Source organism: Bombus affinis, chromosome 15 (genome assembly GCF_024516045.1).
Source record: "Bombus affinis isolate iyBomAffi1 chromosome 15, iyBomAffi1.2, whole genome shotgun sequence".
NCBI classification, from domain to species: domain Eukaryota; kingdom Metazoa; phylum Arthropoda; class Insecta; order Hymenoptera; family Apidae; genus Bombus; species Bombus affinis.
In genome coordinates, this window is record NC_066358.1 from 8,269,686 (window position 1) to 8,283,665 (window position 13,980).

At 29.4% G+C, this 13,980-nt stretch overlaps 4 protein-coding genes across 9 annotated transcripts; 3 read left to right on the forward strand and 1 right to left on the reverse strand.

Annotated features, from left to right (window-relative positions):
• The first annotated feature begins 629 nt into the window (after positions 1–629).
• On the forward strand, positions 630–3,822 carry LOC126924679 (nicalin). Its single transcript, XM_050739413.1, has 7 exons — positions 630–958; positions 1,051–1,238; positions 1,357–1,686; positions 1,776–1,985; positions 2,068–2,472; positions 2,553–2,773; positions 2,854–3,822. The coding sequence occupies exons 1-7, from the start codon at positions 784–786 to the stop codon at positions 2,990–2,992; spliced, it is 1,668 nt and encodes a 555-aa protein (XP_050595370.1). The 5' UTR covers positions 630–783; the 3' UTR covers positions 2,993–3,822.
• Positions 3,823–3,882: 60 nt separating this feature from the next.
• LOC126924688 (2-amino-3-ketobutyrate coenzyme A ligase, mitochondrial) lies at positions 3,883–6,771 on the forward strand. 3 transcript variants are annotated; one of them, XM_050739452.1, is made up of 7 exons: positions 3,883–3,985; positions 4,183–4,391; positions 4,473–4,759; positions 4,823–5,029; positions 5,275–5,467; positions 5,553–5,730; positions 5,804–6,771. In XM_050739452.1, the coding sequence occupies exons 2-7, from the start codon at positions 4,227–4,229 to the stop codon at positions 5,959–5,961; spliced, it is 1,188 nt and encodes a 395-aa protein (XP_050595409.1). In that variant the 5' UTR covers positions 3,883–3,985; positions 4,183–4,226; the 3' UTR covers positions 5,962–6,771. The 3 variants fall into 3 exon arrangements, with proteins under 3 accessions (XP_050595409.1, XP_050595406.1, XP_050595407.1); XM_050739449.1 differs by lacking the exon at positions 3,883–3,985 and adding an exon at positions 3,996–4,101; XM_050739450.1 differs by lacking the exon at positions 3,883–3,985 and adding an exon at positions 4,006–4,062.
• On the reverse strand, positions 6,044–8,232 carry LOC126924700 (ATPase ASNA1 homolog). Its single transcript, XM_050739486.1, has 6 exons — positions 8,012–8,232; positions 7,735–7,943; positions 7,527–7,629; positions 6,823–6,973; positions 6,435–6,743; positions 6,044–6,360 (listed from the first exon to the last, which is right to left on the reverse strand). The coding sequence occupies exons 1-6, from the start codon at positions 8,137–8,139 to the stop codon at positions 6,241–6,243; spliced, it is 1,020 nt and encodes a 339-aa protein (XP_050595443.1). The 5' UTR covers positions 8,140–8,232; the 3' UTR covers positions 6,044–6,240.
• A 149-nt stretch (positions 8,233–8,381) lies between these two features.
• On the forward strand, positions 8,382–13,927 carry LOC126924699 (mitogen-activated protein kinase p38a-like). 4 transcript variants are annotated; one of them, XM_050739484.1, is made up of 11 exons: positions 9,223–9,516; positions 9,791–10,003; positions 10,376–10,505; positions 10,699–10,757; positions 10,858–10,999; positions 11,074–11,236; positions 11,304–11,375; positions 11,862–11,941; positions 12,740–12,818; positions 12,898–13,071; positions 13,163–13,927. In XM_050739484.1, exons 3-11 carry the CDS (start codon positions 10,479–10,481, stop codon positions 13,240–13,242), a joined length of 876 nt encoding a protein of 291 aa, XP_050595441.1. In that variant the 5' UTR covers positions 9,223–9,516; positions 9,791–10,003; positions 10,376–10,478; the 3' UTR covers positions 13,243–13,927. The 4 variants fall into 4 exon arrangements, with proteins under 4 accessions (XP_050595442.1, XP_050595440.1, XP_050595439.1 ...); XM_050739485.1 differs by lacking the exons at positions 9,223–9,516; positions 9,791–10,003 and adding an exon at positions 8,382–8,402; XM_050739483.1 differs by lacking the exon at positions 9,791–10,003 and having other exon boundaries at positions 8,941–9,516.
• Positions 13,928–13,980: the final 53 nt, after the last annotated feature.

Genomic DNA, 13,980 nt, shown 5'->3' on the forward strand with positions numbered 1-13,980 from the left:
TAAAACCTAATAAAACCACGTGATCAAAATCTAGGGAAATTAGTTTTCATTATCGATTGAGCAATTTTTATTACCGAGAATAGCTATCGGTAACCAAAACATTTTTTATTTTATTTATAATGATTATTCGTAACCAAGACACTTAAAAATGAATATTTTCTAATTATTAATTATTTTTTTAATTTCTTTGAGATGTAGTTATCAATCTTTCATTTAAACAATTACATATGTATTACCGGATCATGTTACCTTTTTTATCCATCACTTGTTTGATACAAATTTTAGAAACCACTATTATTTTTGGTCCCTACTTAAATGTAATGTTTGATCGTTATAACAAAATGTAATAGAATGTAAATGTATGGAATTTCAAATTGAATGATATGTACTTCTAAAATAAAGGATTTCTATCATGAAAGAAGTGTCATTAGTCTTTGATATTTAATTTGAATTTCTAAGTTTTCTGTAACAATTATATTATAATAAATTCATGGTAATTAAATTTGTAATTCATAAATCAGATTAAAATGCATAATAACATTTACTTTAAAAAAAAATTCCTAGACATTGTAACACAAAACTACATCTGGATGTTAGATCTATCTTATATTTTATTTATGGTCTATCACCTCGTCTGTGTTGTATATATAATATGTAATTCCTACTGTAGATAGAGCAAGAATGAGTTAGGTACAGTTCGTTTCGTGATGTTAGGTCAATGAAAATAATTAGGAGTTGTATTCTTTTACTCTTTAGTATACTTGAAAGAAATCAGAAAGAAATATGTGGCTAGAAGAATGTGATAGTTTTGCTGAACTATGTCGAGGATATTTGCCTTATTATTTACTGATAATTTTGCCAATTTTTATTATTATTTCTCCGGTTAACCCAGTTGCCGCATCTCACGAATTCCCAGTCTATCGAATGCACCAGTATGACTTGCACGGTGTGCCACATGGTAACGAAATGTTTTCACCTTGGATATTTATTTTATTAATATTGCCATTTTACTAACTTGCTTAACATTTCATTTACATAATCTATGATCAGGTTGCCGTAGTGCGCCGATTTCGTTGGAAGCAAGATCTCTTACAGGGTGGAGTACTTCTAGACACTGTGTAGTTACAAAAGCTTTAAGTCTTACTCCAAGTTTATTTCACTCTATTAAACATAAGGCTGGAGCTTTGATAGTAGTTTTACCAGAAAAACTTAATGACTTGACATTAGAGGAAAAACAGGTTGATCCACTTTATTCTTGATAGATCTTTTTCTTAAACATAACAGTTATATTTTAAATTCTTGTAATTTCACTATATTCTTATTGTTATTCTCTATAATTCTTGTTGTTTATTGCAGCATATTATGAGTCTGGAAGAATCTATGCTGTTTGGGCCAGAAACAACAATTCCAGTGTATTTTACTTCATGGCATCCTGATTTGCAAACTATATTAGATGACCTCTCCAATGGTTTTATTACTGATGAGAAAGCTGGATCTGCAGCTGAAGCAATGTTTAATTCTATATCTGCTAGTGGTTATCAAGTAGTTGTAGCAACTGGACAGGCATTAGCTAAGACAGATGTAAAAATAGCTACTTTACATGGGAAGCTAACTGGCACTGGAGCTGAAGAGAAGTTACCAACTATAGCCTTGGTAACGCATTACGATAGTGCTGGTGTTGCACCTGTAAGAGAACTATTGATATAAATGTTTATTCATATAGCTGCTAAGAATATAATATATATATATGTATGTATGTTATTGCTAACAAATAGGAATTGTCTTTCGGAGCGGACAGTAATGCATCAGGAGTGGCAATATTATTGGAAATAGCACGATTATTTTCTACTTTGTATTCTACTAGTAGATCAAGACCACAATATAATCTTGTTTTCATTGTAACTGGTGCTGGCAAACTTAATTACCAGGGCAGTAAAAAGTGGCTGGAGGATCAATTAGATGGACTTGAAGGCTCAATAATACAAGTATTATATACATTAAAAGACTTCTATCATCATACATTTGTTTTAAAATTTTGAAGTAATAATATATTATTTCAATTATTAGGATGCTGCATATGTTATTTGTCTAGACACAGTATCTACTAGTGACAATCTTTATGTGCATGTCTCCAAACCACCTAAAGAAAATTCTACAGGTGGTCTTTTTTACAAAAAACTTAAAGCTGTGTCTGAATCATTGAATATGACTACTGTTGAAGGCATACACAAAAAAATCAATCTAGCTGATGAAACATTGGCTTGGGAACATGAAAGATATAGTATTCGTAGATTTCCAGCTACAACTTTGTCAACTTTGAAAAGCCATGAAGATCCAATTAGAACAACGATCTTAGATGTAATAGAGACAAGACAAATAGATAGATTATACAAACATACACAAACAATCGCAGAAGCATTAGCTAGACATATATATAATTTAAGCTCTAGTCAAGTTTTCATGGATCCTCTGGTATACATCTTTTATCATTTAAGTAAGAGAAATGAGAAAATACATCTCTTTGTTTCATTAACTGAATTTAATTTTTTTAGGGAGTTTCTAAGGAATCATTATCCTTATGGTTTAGTTACTTAGCGTCGCAACCAAGGGCTGCTACATTACTGGTAGACAAAAATAATATGTTAGTTGGTACATTAAAAGAAGCAATGGCTAGATATTTGGGAGATGTTAAAGTTACCTTGCATAGTCCTGATAAGCAAGACCCAGAATTTGTATTTTATGATATTACAAAAGCAATATTGAATGTGTACAGGTAAATTTTTAAATTTCACTTATTATTTCATTTGTTATCAACATTGTTTCTTTTAGATAACATAGTTTATTATATTTCAGTGTAAAACCAGCTGTATTCGATCTCTTTCTTACAATTGCCATAATTATATATTTGGGACTTATTTATGTAATCGTGCACAATTTCCCTCGCGCATATACTTTAGCAACTCGTTTTTCTATAAAGAACAAATCATCGTGAAATTGTATTCAACTATCGTTTCTTTGTTGCATTGTAAAAATTTGCTACATGTTTTTTAATGAATTTAATATATAATGTTATAGGTGTTAAAGGTGAAGCAAAACCGTATGTACATTAATTTTTGCTGGTATTAATCTTGAATTAAAAATCGTCTACATATTGTATCTTAGATAATCTATAATGTTACATAGTTTAACTTTAACTCGAATTTTCGTCCACGCATCTTCTCTATCAAATAAAGATAATGCAAATAGCAGAGTTATTTAGGAGAGAGAACATTACTTCTCGTTCTATGATAAATTATTATGTAAGAGTACGTGATAATTAAGACCAAGTAATAACAGACCAAATAGTGAGACTTCAGAATGCAATTTATGAATAAAAAGACTGGCAAATTTTAGCAAATACAGAATTTAGTAATAAAAGTAATTCCAAATCGTATATAGAACACTAGAGAATATTAGTTTTATTTAAATGCAAATCTAATATTTTGTTTAATAGTTATTATCGTGTCCGCGATACATAGTACATAATATTCCTATTATAATGTAATAATCTTGTGTATACATATATCACGTGAATTAAGGTAATTCCATAGCACAGGTAGTGTTATGTAACAAAGCAAATGTTTTTAAATCTTTTCTTGTTAAATTATACAGAAAACTATTTGCCAAATATTAGTACTATAAAAACATTCATTAGAAGCAAAAAAACTTAGAGAATAAACTATTTGAATGATAAAGAATAATAGATATTTATTAATGATTATTTAAGTGCAATTATATGGACGAAATGTAAAAAGCTTGTAAAATAAACGTGATGGAAAATAATCATTGCTTCATATTTTTACCTAAATATTACAATTTTATCAAATTTTATATTTGATATATTTTTCATTGATACAGATTATATTACTTGCAAAAGATTACATACAGATCATGTCCTATAAAACAAAATTATGCAGAGATTGAAGACTATTATACACCTAAACAGGTTTGTCTAGTTCATTATACTTTCACTTCTTCAGAATCAAGCATTAGTCCAGTATTCATTGAGATATACTACAAATTGTAAGGCGCACTAAAATATGAATTCTATTCTTAATAAAAGTATCTTATTCTTACTATATTTTGATTCAACTATAATTGTGAACAAAAACATTGTGTTTTAAATGTTTATTTTCTTAACAGGTACAAAATTTCAAAATAGAAGATGGATAATATTGAGAAGAACCATGAACTTACTGGCAGAATGTATAACACCAGAATTGAAAGCTATAGAAGCAGCTGGTACTTGGAAAAAGGAGAGAGTAATTGCTTCGCCTCAACGAACACGTATTGTATTAGCAAATGGAACACAGGCCCTAAATTTTTGTGCTAACAATTATTTAGGGTTAGCAGTAAGTATTAGAATTTCTAAAATTAATATGATAAAATTGTGTTTACCATATTAATCAATTTTCATTATTTCTTAAATTTAGGATAATAAAGAAGTCATTTCTGCTGCAAAACTTGCTCTGGATAAGTATGGAGCAGGTTTAAGTTCTGTTAGATTTATATGTGGTACACAAGACATTCACATAGAATTAGAAAAGAAAATTGCTAACTTTCATGGCAGAGAAGATGCTATTCTTTATGCATCTTGTTTCGATGCAAATGCTGGATTATTTGAGACATTATTAACACCTGAAGATACTGTTATAAGTGATGAGCTTAATCATGCTTCCATCATTGACGGTATCAGGTTATGTAAAGCAAGGAGACAGAGGTGAATGAGTTAAATTTATTTCATTTTTCTTTATTATGTAAAAATATATTATATTTTGCAAAGGTACAAGCATAGGGACATGATAGATTTGGAGAATAAGCTACAGGATAGTATTTCTTCGCGTTTACGATTGATTGCAACTGACGGCGTCTTTTCTATGGATGGCACTGTTGCGCCATTACCAAAAATATTAGAGCTTTCAAAGAAATATAACGCTCTTACGTTTGTGGATGATTGTCATGCTACTGGATTTTTTGGAAAAGCTGGAAGGTAATTACATTTATTTTTATACACTTTGCATTAAATTTCTATTAATTAACGCCGATACAATTTTTTATTCTATAACAATTGTTCAGTTTTTTTCACATTTCTTAACTCTCTTTTAAAATTCGGACCTAAATTTACTGTGGGTTTTATTTATCTTAACTTACTCTAATTTTTTTAAATATATTGTATTATTGAAAAATAATTAGTTTAACTATAAAGTTTATTTTAATATTATAATTTAATTCTAGAGGCACAGAGGATTATTTTAATCAATTAGGAAATGTTGATATCATTAACTCCACGTTAGGCAAAGCTCTTGGTGGAGCAGCAGGTGGTTATACAACTAGTAAAAAAGAACTTATTAATTTGTTGAGACAACGTAGCAGACCATATTTATTTTCAAATTCATTGCCACCACCTGTAGTTGCATCAGCTAGTAAGGTATACTAAAATGTCAATTTTTTTTTGTTAAAATAACAGAAATAATGTGATCACTCATATTTTTATTTTTTAATATTGTATATAGGTTATAGATTTAATAACAAACTCTACGGAATTTTTGGATCATTTAAAAAATAATACCAATCTGTTTAGAAGTAATATGAAAGCAGCTGGTTTTACAATTGCTGGTGACAATCATCCTATCTGTCCTGTTATGATAGGTGATGCAAGATTAGCTACTGAATTTGCTGATAAAATGATTGGTAAATATTTACAATATATCATGTAATGTATCAATTTTTAACAATACGTATAATAATCGTTTTCTATTTATAGAACAAGGGATCTATGTTATTGGTTTTAGTTATCCAGTAGTACCAAAAGATAAAGCGCGAATACGTGTTCAAATTAGTGCTGCACATTCAGAAAAGGACATAGAATATGCTGTAAACGCATTTGTACATATTGGAAAAGAACTTAATGTTATTAAGTGATATTTCTAGTAATTGAAATATTTTTTATAATTATTTAATCAAATCGGTAGTATAAAAAACAAAAATAAAAGTTACACATATATAATTGATCAAGTAATGTTTAATATACAAGTACATCAAACTGAAATTTTTAATATATGCATTCCTATTATATTAAATATTATAAAAGTATTACCTCTTATACAAACTTCATTGTGTATAAGTGATCCTTTTAGTTTAAAAATCTTTTGATTACATGTCAAAGTTATATATTTTTACGAAATGTTAATTGTACAGACGTTAAGGCTTATATGGTTTTACAAGATTTTCCGAAAATTCTCTGACTTGTTGGACTCCTCGAATTTCTTTTTCTAATAAAGGAACTCGGATAATATGAAAATCTTCATAAAGATCCATTATCTAGCAAAGAGTTATTGTATTAATTTCTTAAGCTTCTATATGAAGTAATATGAAATCATAATATTTTGATTTACCTGCTCTAAATATTTGTCTTGTATTTTATGCCTAGCAAGACACAGTTTACAAGATGTATATTTTTCTTTTAAGAATAATAACTGATTCACTATGATATTGTGAGTATCTATACCACATTTTGTTAATTCTTGTACGAGTCTTTCTGTCTCGTACAGTGACAAGAATTCTGCTATGCACACACAAACAAATGTAGTCTGGTCAGGGTTTTTAAATTGTTCATTAACTTGTCGAATGACAACAAGCATCTCCTCTATCTTGTTACAGAATGTATCTACGTTGAAATCTGTCATTCCCAATAATGAACTGATCTATAACAAAGTAGTTTTGAAATTGGAATACTGTTTAAGCTGATACTACATATCATTCATTAAACTAAATATTTATGACCTGTGTAATAAAAGGACTAATCTTCATCTTCAAACGCATTAATTTTCCCAATCCTTTTTCTACTACTTGTGGGAATGATAATAATCTTAAAGTATGACCAGTGGGTGCAGTATCAAAAACAACAACAGAAAAGTTCATTCCTTTAACCAACCTGAAAATATGGATAACATATCAAACAGTTAAGTTATACCATATATAAATATCATTGGTAAAACTACAGAAAAACTATCTCACTTCCGATTTCGATGATTTTTAGTTATTTCATAAAATTTAACATTTTAAACAACTTTTTCCTATACATATAACCAGCAGTTTCGCTTAAAGGGATTTACCGGTACCACTACAGTGAATTCTGCCTATAGTTGTGTGTGTCTGGCAGCATATGCGTTAGTATTGATTGCCGACTGCCAGCCGCTTTTCTTCTGTTTATTAAGCAGATGAAATGGCAATCAATATTGACACACATGTCGTCATAGATGTACAACTATAAGTGGAATAAGTGGAATATAAATAGAATTGTAGAAGTATCAACAGGTTTCTGCAAATATCTCAAAAACTAAGAGAGATACTATGCTTTTTATATGTATAGAAAAAAATTGTTCAATATTTAATGTCTATAGCATATTTCATAATCATCCAAATCAAAGGTAAGAAAACTTTTCTATGGTTTCACCAATATTGTTACATTACAAAGTATGACTAACTTCATGACTTCTGCATAACTCATTGCTTCGTCTATACCAGGGAATGCTCCGACAATTTCTTGCATTATGCTTCTACTCAATCTCATGGCTTCTCCTCCTGGAACTATTTTGTAAGCAATCTATGTGTACATTTATGCATCAAACTACCAACAACATTGCAAGCATATAAAGTGTAATGCAAAGGTATAACATTGATAAAACAAAATACCCGCTTCACTTTCGAAATACTCCTCTGGTAATTCGGTAATGCCCACGTTTGGATCTATTTCCATAGCGAAAAGATTTTCAAAACCTTTTACTTTCGTCGGAACTTTACTGAACTTTTGATCAAACGCGTCGGAGATATTGTGCGCCGGGTCAGTAGATATGATGAGTACATTTTCTCTGACTTTCGATAACTGCACAGCCAACGAACAACTGGAAGTTAAAACAAGCAATGATCAAACTGCGATAAACAAACGAACTTCTGAGGTTAGAATATTAACCTGCACGTTGTTTTACCGACTCCACCTTTACCACCGACAAATATCCATCGTAAAGACCGTTGTTCGATTACGTTTCTAATTGAAGGCTCATATTCAATCGTTTCTTCATCATTTATGCTCATATTCATTAAGAAAGACCGTATTCCTAACAAATTTTACCACGTCATTTACTAATGTCGCTAGTTATGGGGCAAGAGCTTTTTTTGTGTTAGATACACAATAATTGACAGAGAGTGGCGCTACAATCGCTCAATCATAGCTCCACACATTACATCCTACATTAAGTCGTTTCTAGCCCGTACACCAGCGAAGTTATAGATGGCGTTACCGTCATGGATTAGGTTATTGGGACATCATTCAAGTTGGAGAGAGTGAGATGATAGCTGAGAGGGTAAGACATATGAGGCACGACATAACTAGATCAGCGGTTCTTAACCTGTGACCCACAGTTCCCGGGGAACGAAAATCTTCATACATGCAAGTTATTATTATATTATTCGAATAAAAATCATTTACTTTATTCATAATGAACCTCTTCTCTCCGAGAAGGTTGTTGAACAGTTAATGTGTTTTAAATATATATATTTGGCACATTACTTATTTAAATCTTGAGTTAAATCTTAGGGATCCACAACAATAAAAAATTATTTAAAGGAGGTCTATGATAAATAGAAGATTAAGAACCGCTGGATTAACTGGCAGAAATAAAAGCTATCTCGAGTTAAGGGGAAAGAGACAATAGAATAAGACTAAATACATATAGGGTGGCCCATGTCCATAAGTCAACTTCCCATTTAAAGGTTGCATAACCTTTTCTTATTGTATATTTTTAAATTTTTGTTTCAGATTTTCATATTTTCTTTTTTGGGAATTTAAATTATTTTTTTTTTTTTTTTTTGGATTTAAATAGAAATTTGTTTCATCCACAGAATATTATGATAAATACTCTGCTTTGGATATCTTGTATATATTTATGTATTATATTCGTTCTATAGATTTTTGCACCTTTATATTTCCCAAAAATGGATAGATATCCGTTTATTACGTACTCTATCAATTATATTCTCAAAAATATGAATTTGCGTAAAAGTCCCCCCCCCCCCAAATCGAACACACTATTTGTTTAATCGACGAAAAACAAGTATCGAGAAAGACAAATCGACCTCTCGCCGTTACAAAAATTTCAATACGCTATCGATCTGAATACAGAATCGACTTCGAGGGATCGTAGACATACGATTATACGATAGATGTGGTATATAGTTTTTAATACTGGGCTAATTTGGAAATGTATGAAGTGTCTGTAAACTCCGGTTCCAAACGTTAGTGCATGGTGTTTGTGCTGTAATTGTTGTTATTCTTTCTATTATCAAGCGGCGTGACTGAGAAATTGAATGTAGCATGCCGCAATTTCATAAAATCGAAATAAATAGGACCGAATGGGAGGTTCCGGAACGATACCAAATGCTCACGCCAGTGGGATCAGGAGCTTATGGTCAGGTCTGGTAAGAATTCAGAAAAACAATTCCAACATAAATTTATATGTTTCAATAATTGCATAATACCATTCTAATCTCACATATTTTTTAGATTGTTCCTTATTCGGGAACCTGTCTATAATATTTAAACGATCCCGCTCCATATCTCGTTAATAATTTAAGATTTGGTTGCGACCATGAACCAATCATAACCTTGACATTTCTACGATCGTTCATTATGCCACTTAAAATCGTATATACACATATGTCATTCTTTCTTTTTTCTTATTTTGTAATTTAGATTTTAACGAGATTATCAATACGTAAATGTTACGATTGCGGCAGCTCGTGCAAGTATCTCGTGCACCGTCGCATTCTACATCAGGGGCCAAACTAAAATTAGAATTATTTGACAATGCTTTTCCGTGAAGATGAATTTAATGAGATGTATTATACCCGAATTTTCTCGGTGAAACATTTCACAGAACTACCACTTGGATTTGATAATCAATTCGTAAATTTATATTAACTGCTACTTTATTATTTAATTCTTTAAGTACATGAAATACATTGTGTTTTCTAGAAAGATAAATCCTCTTATGATCATAAAAGAAGATTGATATATACATATACATATATTATATAATTTTAAATAATTATGTTTAAGTTAGTTATTAAGATTTAAGTTTATTATTGTAAATGTAAACTGTAATATGTATGTATTTATTGATTCCCTTCTGAATTACAAGAATTTCTACTTCCTTATTATAAATATACATTCACATAATCTTACAACTGAGTATTTATATATTATATATATTCTTATTTTGTTTTATGTAAATCACAGTAGAAACTGGATTAAGGAATCATATATATATATTTTTAGCTCGGCAGTTGACACAAAAACTGGACAGAAAGTAGCAATAAAAAAATTAGCCAGACCATTCCAATCAGCTGTGCATGCAAAACGCACATACAGGGAACTTCGTATGTTGAAGCATATGAATCATGAAAATGTGAGTACACAAATGTGAATTATATATAAGTTTAATATATCTTTGAAGTTGGCATTGTAGAAATTAATGGATTTAGAAACTTTATCTTGTTACTAAATTTAGGGACAACTATGTTATGTATAGTGAGTTCCATCATGCTATTATTGACCTGTGCAAATCAAAATCAATGAAATAATCATATAATTCATTGCAGGTAATTGGTTTACTAGATGTATTCCATCCCTCTTCTTCTTTAGAAGATTTTCAGCAGGTGTAAGTGCTTTTATGTACTTTTATAATGTTGATTATCTCTTTTCAACCCCTTGATTATGACTCCTTATCATGTTTTAGTAATCACATGTACTTTTAATAGATATTTAGTCACGCATCTGATGGGTGCAGATCTCAATAATATTGTAAGAACTCAGAAACTTTCGGATGATCACGTACAGTTTCTTGTATATCAAATCCTTCGTGGTCTCAAATATATTCATTCTGCGAGTATAATACACAGGGTAAAGTAGCATAACTGATAATAACAATTTAAATGTAATATAGAATACTTTAAATACATTCTTGTCAAATTTAGGATTTGAAACCTTCTAATATAGCTGTAAATGAAGATTGTGAGCTGAAAATTTTAGATTTTGGATTAGCCAGACCTACAGAAAATGAAATGACTGGTTATGTTGCTACAAGGTGGTATAGAGCTCCAGAAATTATGCTTAATTGGATGCATTATAATCAAACAGGTGGTTATTATTTTTCTTTTTGCAAATATCTTATAATACACAATAGTATAATATTTATGCTTTTTAGTTGATATATGGTCTGTTGGATGTATAATGGCCGAGCTATTAACGGGGAGAACGTTATTTCCGGGAACAGATCGTATCCTTTTTACAACCAATCATGCTTTTTATAATTCCTCTTAATATCAATGTCTAATATTCAAGTTTGTTGTTTGTGGTTTTCACCTAATTATGTTGTACTTGTATGCACATAAAACTTCTTTCATAATTCATCTTCAATGAATATTATAAATCTTTAACCATCTTTAACCATCTCAGAATTAAAAGATATGCTTTTCGCTAAGGCTCTACATGGCTTCTTTCCTGCTTTAAAATGTTCAGTTATTTTACTAATATGTTAATTACATAGTATTTTATTTGTCAGTTGGCAGAAAATGCTTTAATTTAGCTTCTGTTTGATAGCAAGGAAAATTAGCTTTTATTTTACAAGTAAAAATTCATTCAAATATGTATATAATTTTTAATATGCTTCAATGCACGAAATTGTCTGTTGTATTTATGTAATAATTGAAGTATCCATATAGTGAAAGTAGAAAAAGGTGTGGTGGAACCTTAGCAAGAGCAGATATACACCAACTGAACTTAATAATGGAGATACTGGGTACTCCACGCGACGAGTTTATGCAAAAAATATCGTCAGAGTCGGTAAGTAATTTTTAAATTGTTAAATAAGAATTTATCCATAGAAAAAGCCTAAATAGTGCATGCTGCTCATTGATAACGTGTTACGATTTAATTGCCTCGCATGTTACATGTTTTTTTATCAATATTTCCCTGATTAATAAATTTCACTATATATATATGACTAAAATGAAAGAATTATCTTCATAATATTTACAAATTTGTTTGGTGAATATATGTTATTTCCATATATATATTATAACTCGTACTTTGGAATGCTAACAAATGCTTAAAATAATTACAACCATAATTCATATTACATTGCTTTAAATTTTTCCTACTCCTGTATAATAAATTATGCTTTAAACATACCTTAACTTTAAGCAGACATTGATCATCTAACACGAGTTTTAGTACTCTGTGGTACACCCACAGAGGAAACTTTAAGCAAAATTACCAGCCAAGAGGTAATTTTTTTTTAGATAAATATTTTTTGCAATCTTTTTTAATTATTTTTTTTATGAATTAAAATTTCTTACATTATTTATTTGCATTTTATAATTCTTTCCATAATATTAAAAATAATTTTGTCTATAATATGATTTTGCTTTGAAGTTTAAAATATAAGGCAATATTAATATTAAAAGAGCTACAAAAAGAGTATAATATGAGTTATAACAAAAATATGTAACGCATTTATGAGGTATTACATGCACAATTTTTGAAGAATATTTTCATGAAATATTGTATAAATTTCAAATATTGAAATAATGCAATTTATACGTAAAAACTGAAAATTAATAAGTAAAAATATTGTTTTAGGCGAGAAACTATATACAAAGTTTACCACCGCTAAAAAAAAAGAACTTCAAAGAAGTATTTCGCGGAGCCAATCCTTTAGGTAATTACCGAATTTAAAAAGTCTTCTAAATTGAAATTATTTTTATAAATTAAATTAACATATTTTTCTTACTTTTCAGCTATAGATTTACTTGAATTAATGTTAGAACTAGATGCAGAGAAACGAATCACAGCAGAACAAGCTTTAGCTCACCCATATCTTGCACAGTATGCTGATCCAACTGATGAACCAGTATCTTTACCATATGATCAAAGTTTTGAAGATATGGATTTACCTGTTGAAAAATGGAAAGGTATATGTTTCCATTGTAATATATATATGTATATTTTATAAATAGTCATTAATATATTACTAATGCGGTAATTCATTTTTATTATTTGTAGAACTTGTTTATCATGAAGTTATAAATTTTGTACCTCAACAATTACCTGCAATGGCTTCGACGATTGAGTCTTCTTCGTAAGGTTACGTCGATAGCACAAATAATATAGTAAGATAAGTAAGATAATACAGTAAGATAATCTTAACAATGAATAATTATGAAAAGATACATGTATAATTGTTATATACAAAGGATATCACATTGTATATAATATGGTGTTACATAAGTAACAGAGTTAATTATACAAACTTATTTGTATTAGAGGCAAAATGTATATTTTTGTTAATGACGCATGATACAAGGAAATGCTAATATTTTTCACACTGAGCATTGGTTGTTTTAGAATATAAAGCTATCAAACATGTGACAAATTATTCATATTCATGGTTTTATATGGACATTTTTGTTACATATTCACGTGTTTGAATACTTTGAAGCTACGAGTGCAAGCGTAATTTAATAACCGAAGATCTATTAAGGATTTAAAGCAACTTTTTTTTGTAAAAAGCCGAATTACTTAATATAAAAGACAACTCCTTATCAATAAAAATAAATTATTAAGAAACTACTAGCTTCAAGGGTTAGATTTTGTTGTATACACCGCTGGTTCTAGTCTATAACATAGAACATATTACATCGAATTTATGGTTAAAAATAATTCTTATTTCACATGCAGATGTAATTTAAAATAATTTAATCTCTAAGATATTGTTATAATGATGCTTTTAACAACAAACATGGCTGAATAAATTTTTTGATCTTTGTATATCGTTCGTTATTTATATTAAGAATTATTCATCTTATTCTTTCACTATGCAC

Coding starts and splice junctions, on each gene's coding strand:
- LOC126924679 (XM_050739413.1), top strand. CDS start 784: ATGTGGCTAGAAGAATGTGATAGTTTTGCTGAACTATGTCGAGGATAT. Junction 959..1,050: donor CTTGCACGGTGTGCCACATG/GTAACGAAATGT, acceptor ATCTATGATCAG/GTTGCCGTAGTGCGCCGATT. Junction 2,473..2,552: donor AAGTTTTCATGGATCCTCTG/GTATACATCTTT, acceptor TAATTTTTTTAG/GGAGTTTCTAAGGAATCATT.
- LOC126924688 (XM_050739449.1), top strand. CDS start 4,080: ATGAATTCTATTCTTAATAAAA. Junction 4,760..4,822: donor TGTAAAGCAAGGAGACAGAG/GTGAATGAGTTA, acceptor TATTTTGCAAAG/GTACAAGCATAGGGACATGA. Junction 5,468..5,552: donor TAGTTGCATCAGCTAGTAAG/GTATACTAAAAT, acceptor TATTGTATATAG/GTTATAGATTTAATAACAAA.
- LOC126924700 (XM_050739486.1), bottom strand. CDS start 8,139: ATGAATATGAGCATAAATGATGAAGAAACGATTGAATATGAGCCTTCA. Junction 7,944..8,011: donor GTCGGTAAAACAACGTGCAG/GTTAATATTCTA, acceptor TTTAACTTCCAG/TTGTTCGTTGGCTGTGCAGT. Junction 7,630..7,734: donor GTATTTCGAAAGTGAAGCGG/GTATTTTGTTTT, acceptor CTTACAAAATAG/TTCCAGGAGGAGAAGCCATG.
- LOC126924699 (XM_050739483.1), top strand. CDS start 9,413: ATGCCGCAATTTCATAAAATCGAAATAAATAGGACCGAATGGGAGGTT. Junction 10,758..10,857: donor TTAGAAGATTTTCAGCAGGT/GTAAGTGCTTTT, acceptor TACTTTTAATAG/ATATTTAGTCACGCATCTGA. Junction 13,072..13,162: donor ACCTGTTGAAAAATGGAAAG/GTATATGTTTCC, acceptor TATTATTTGTAG/AACTTGTTTATCATGAAGTT.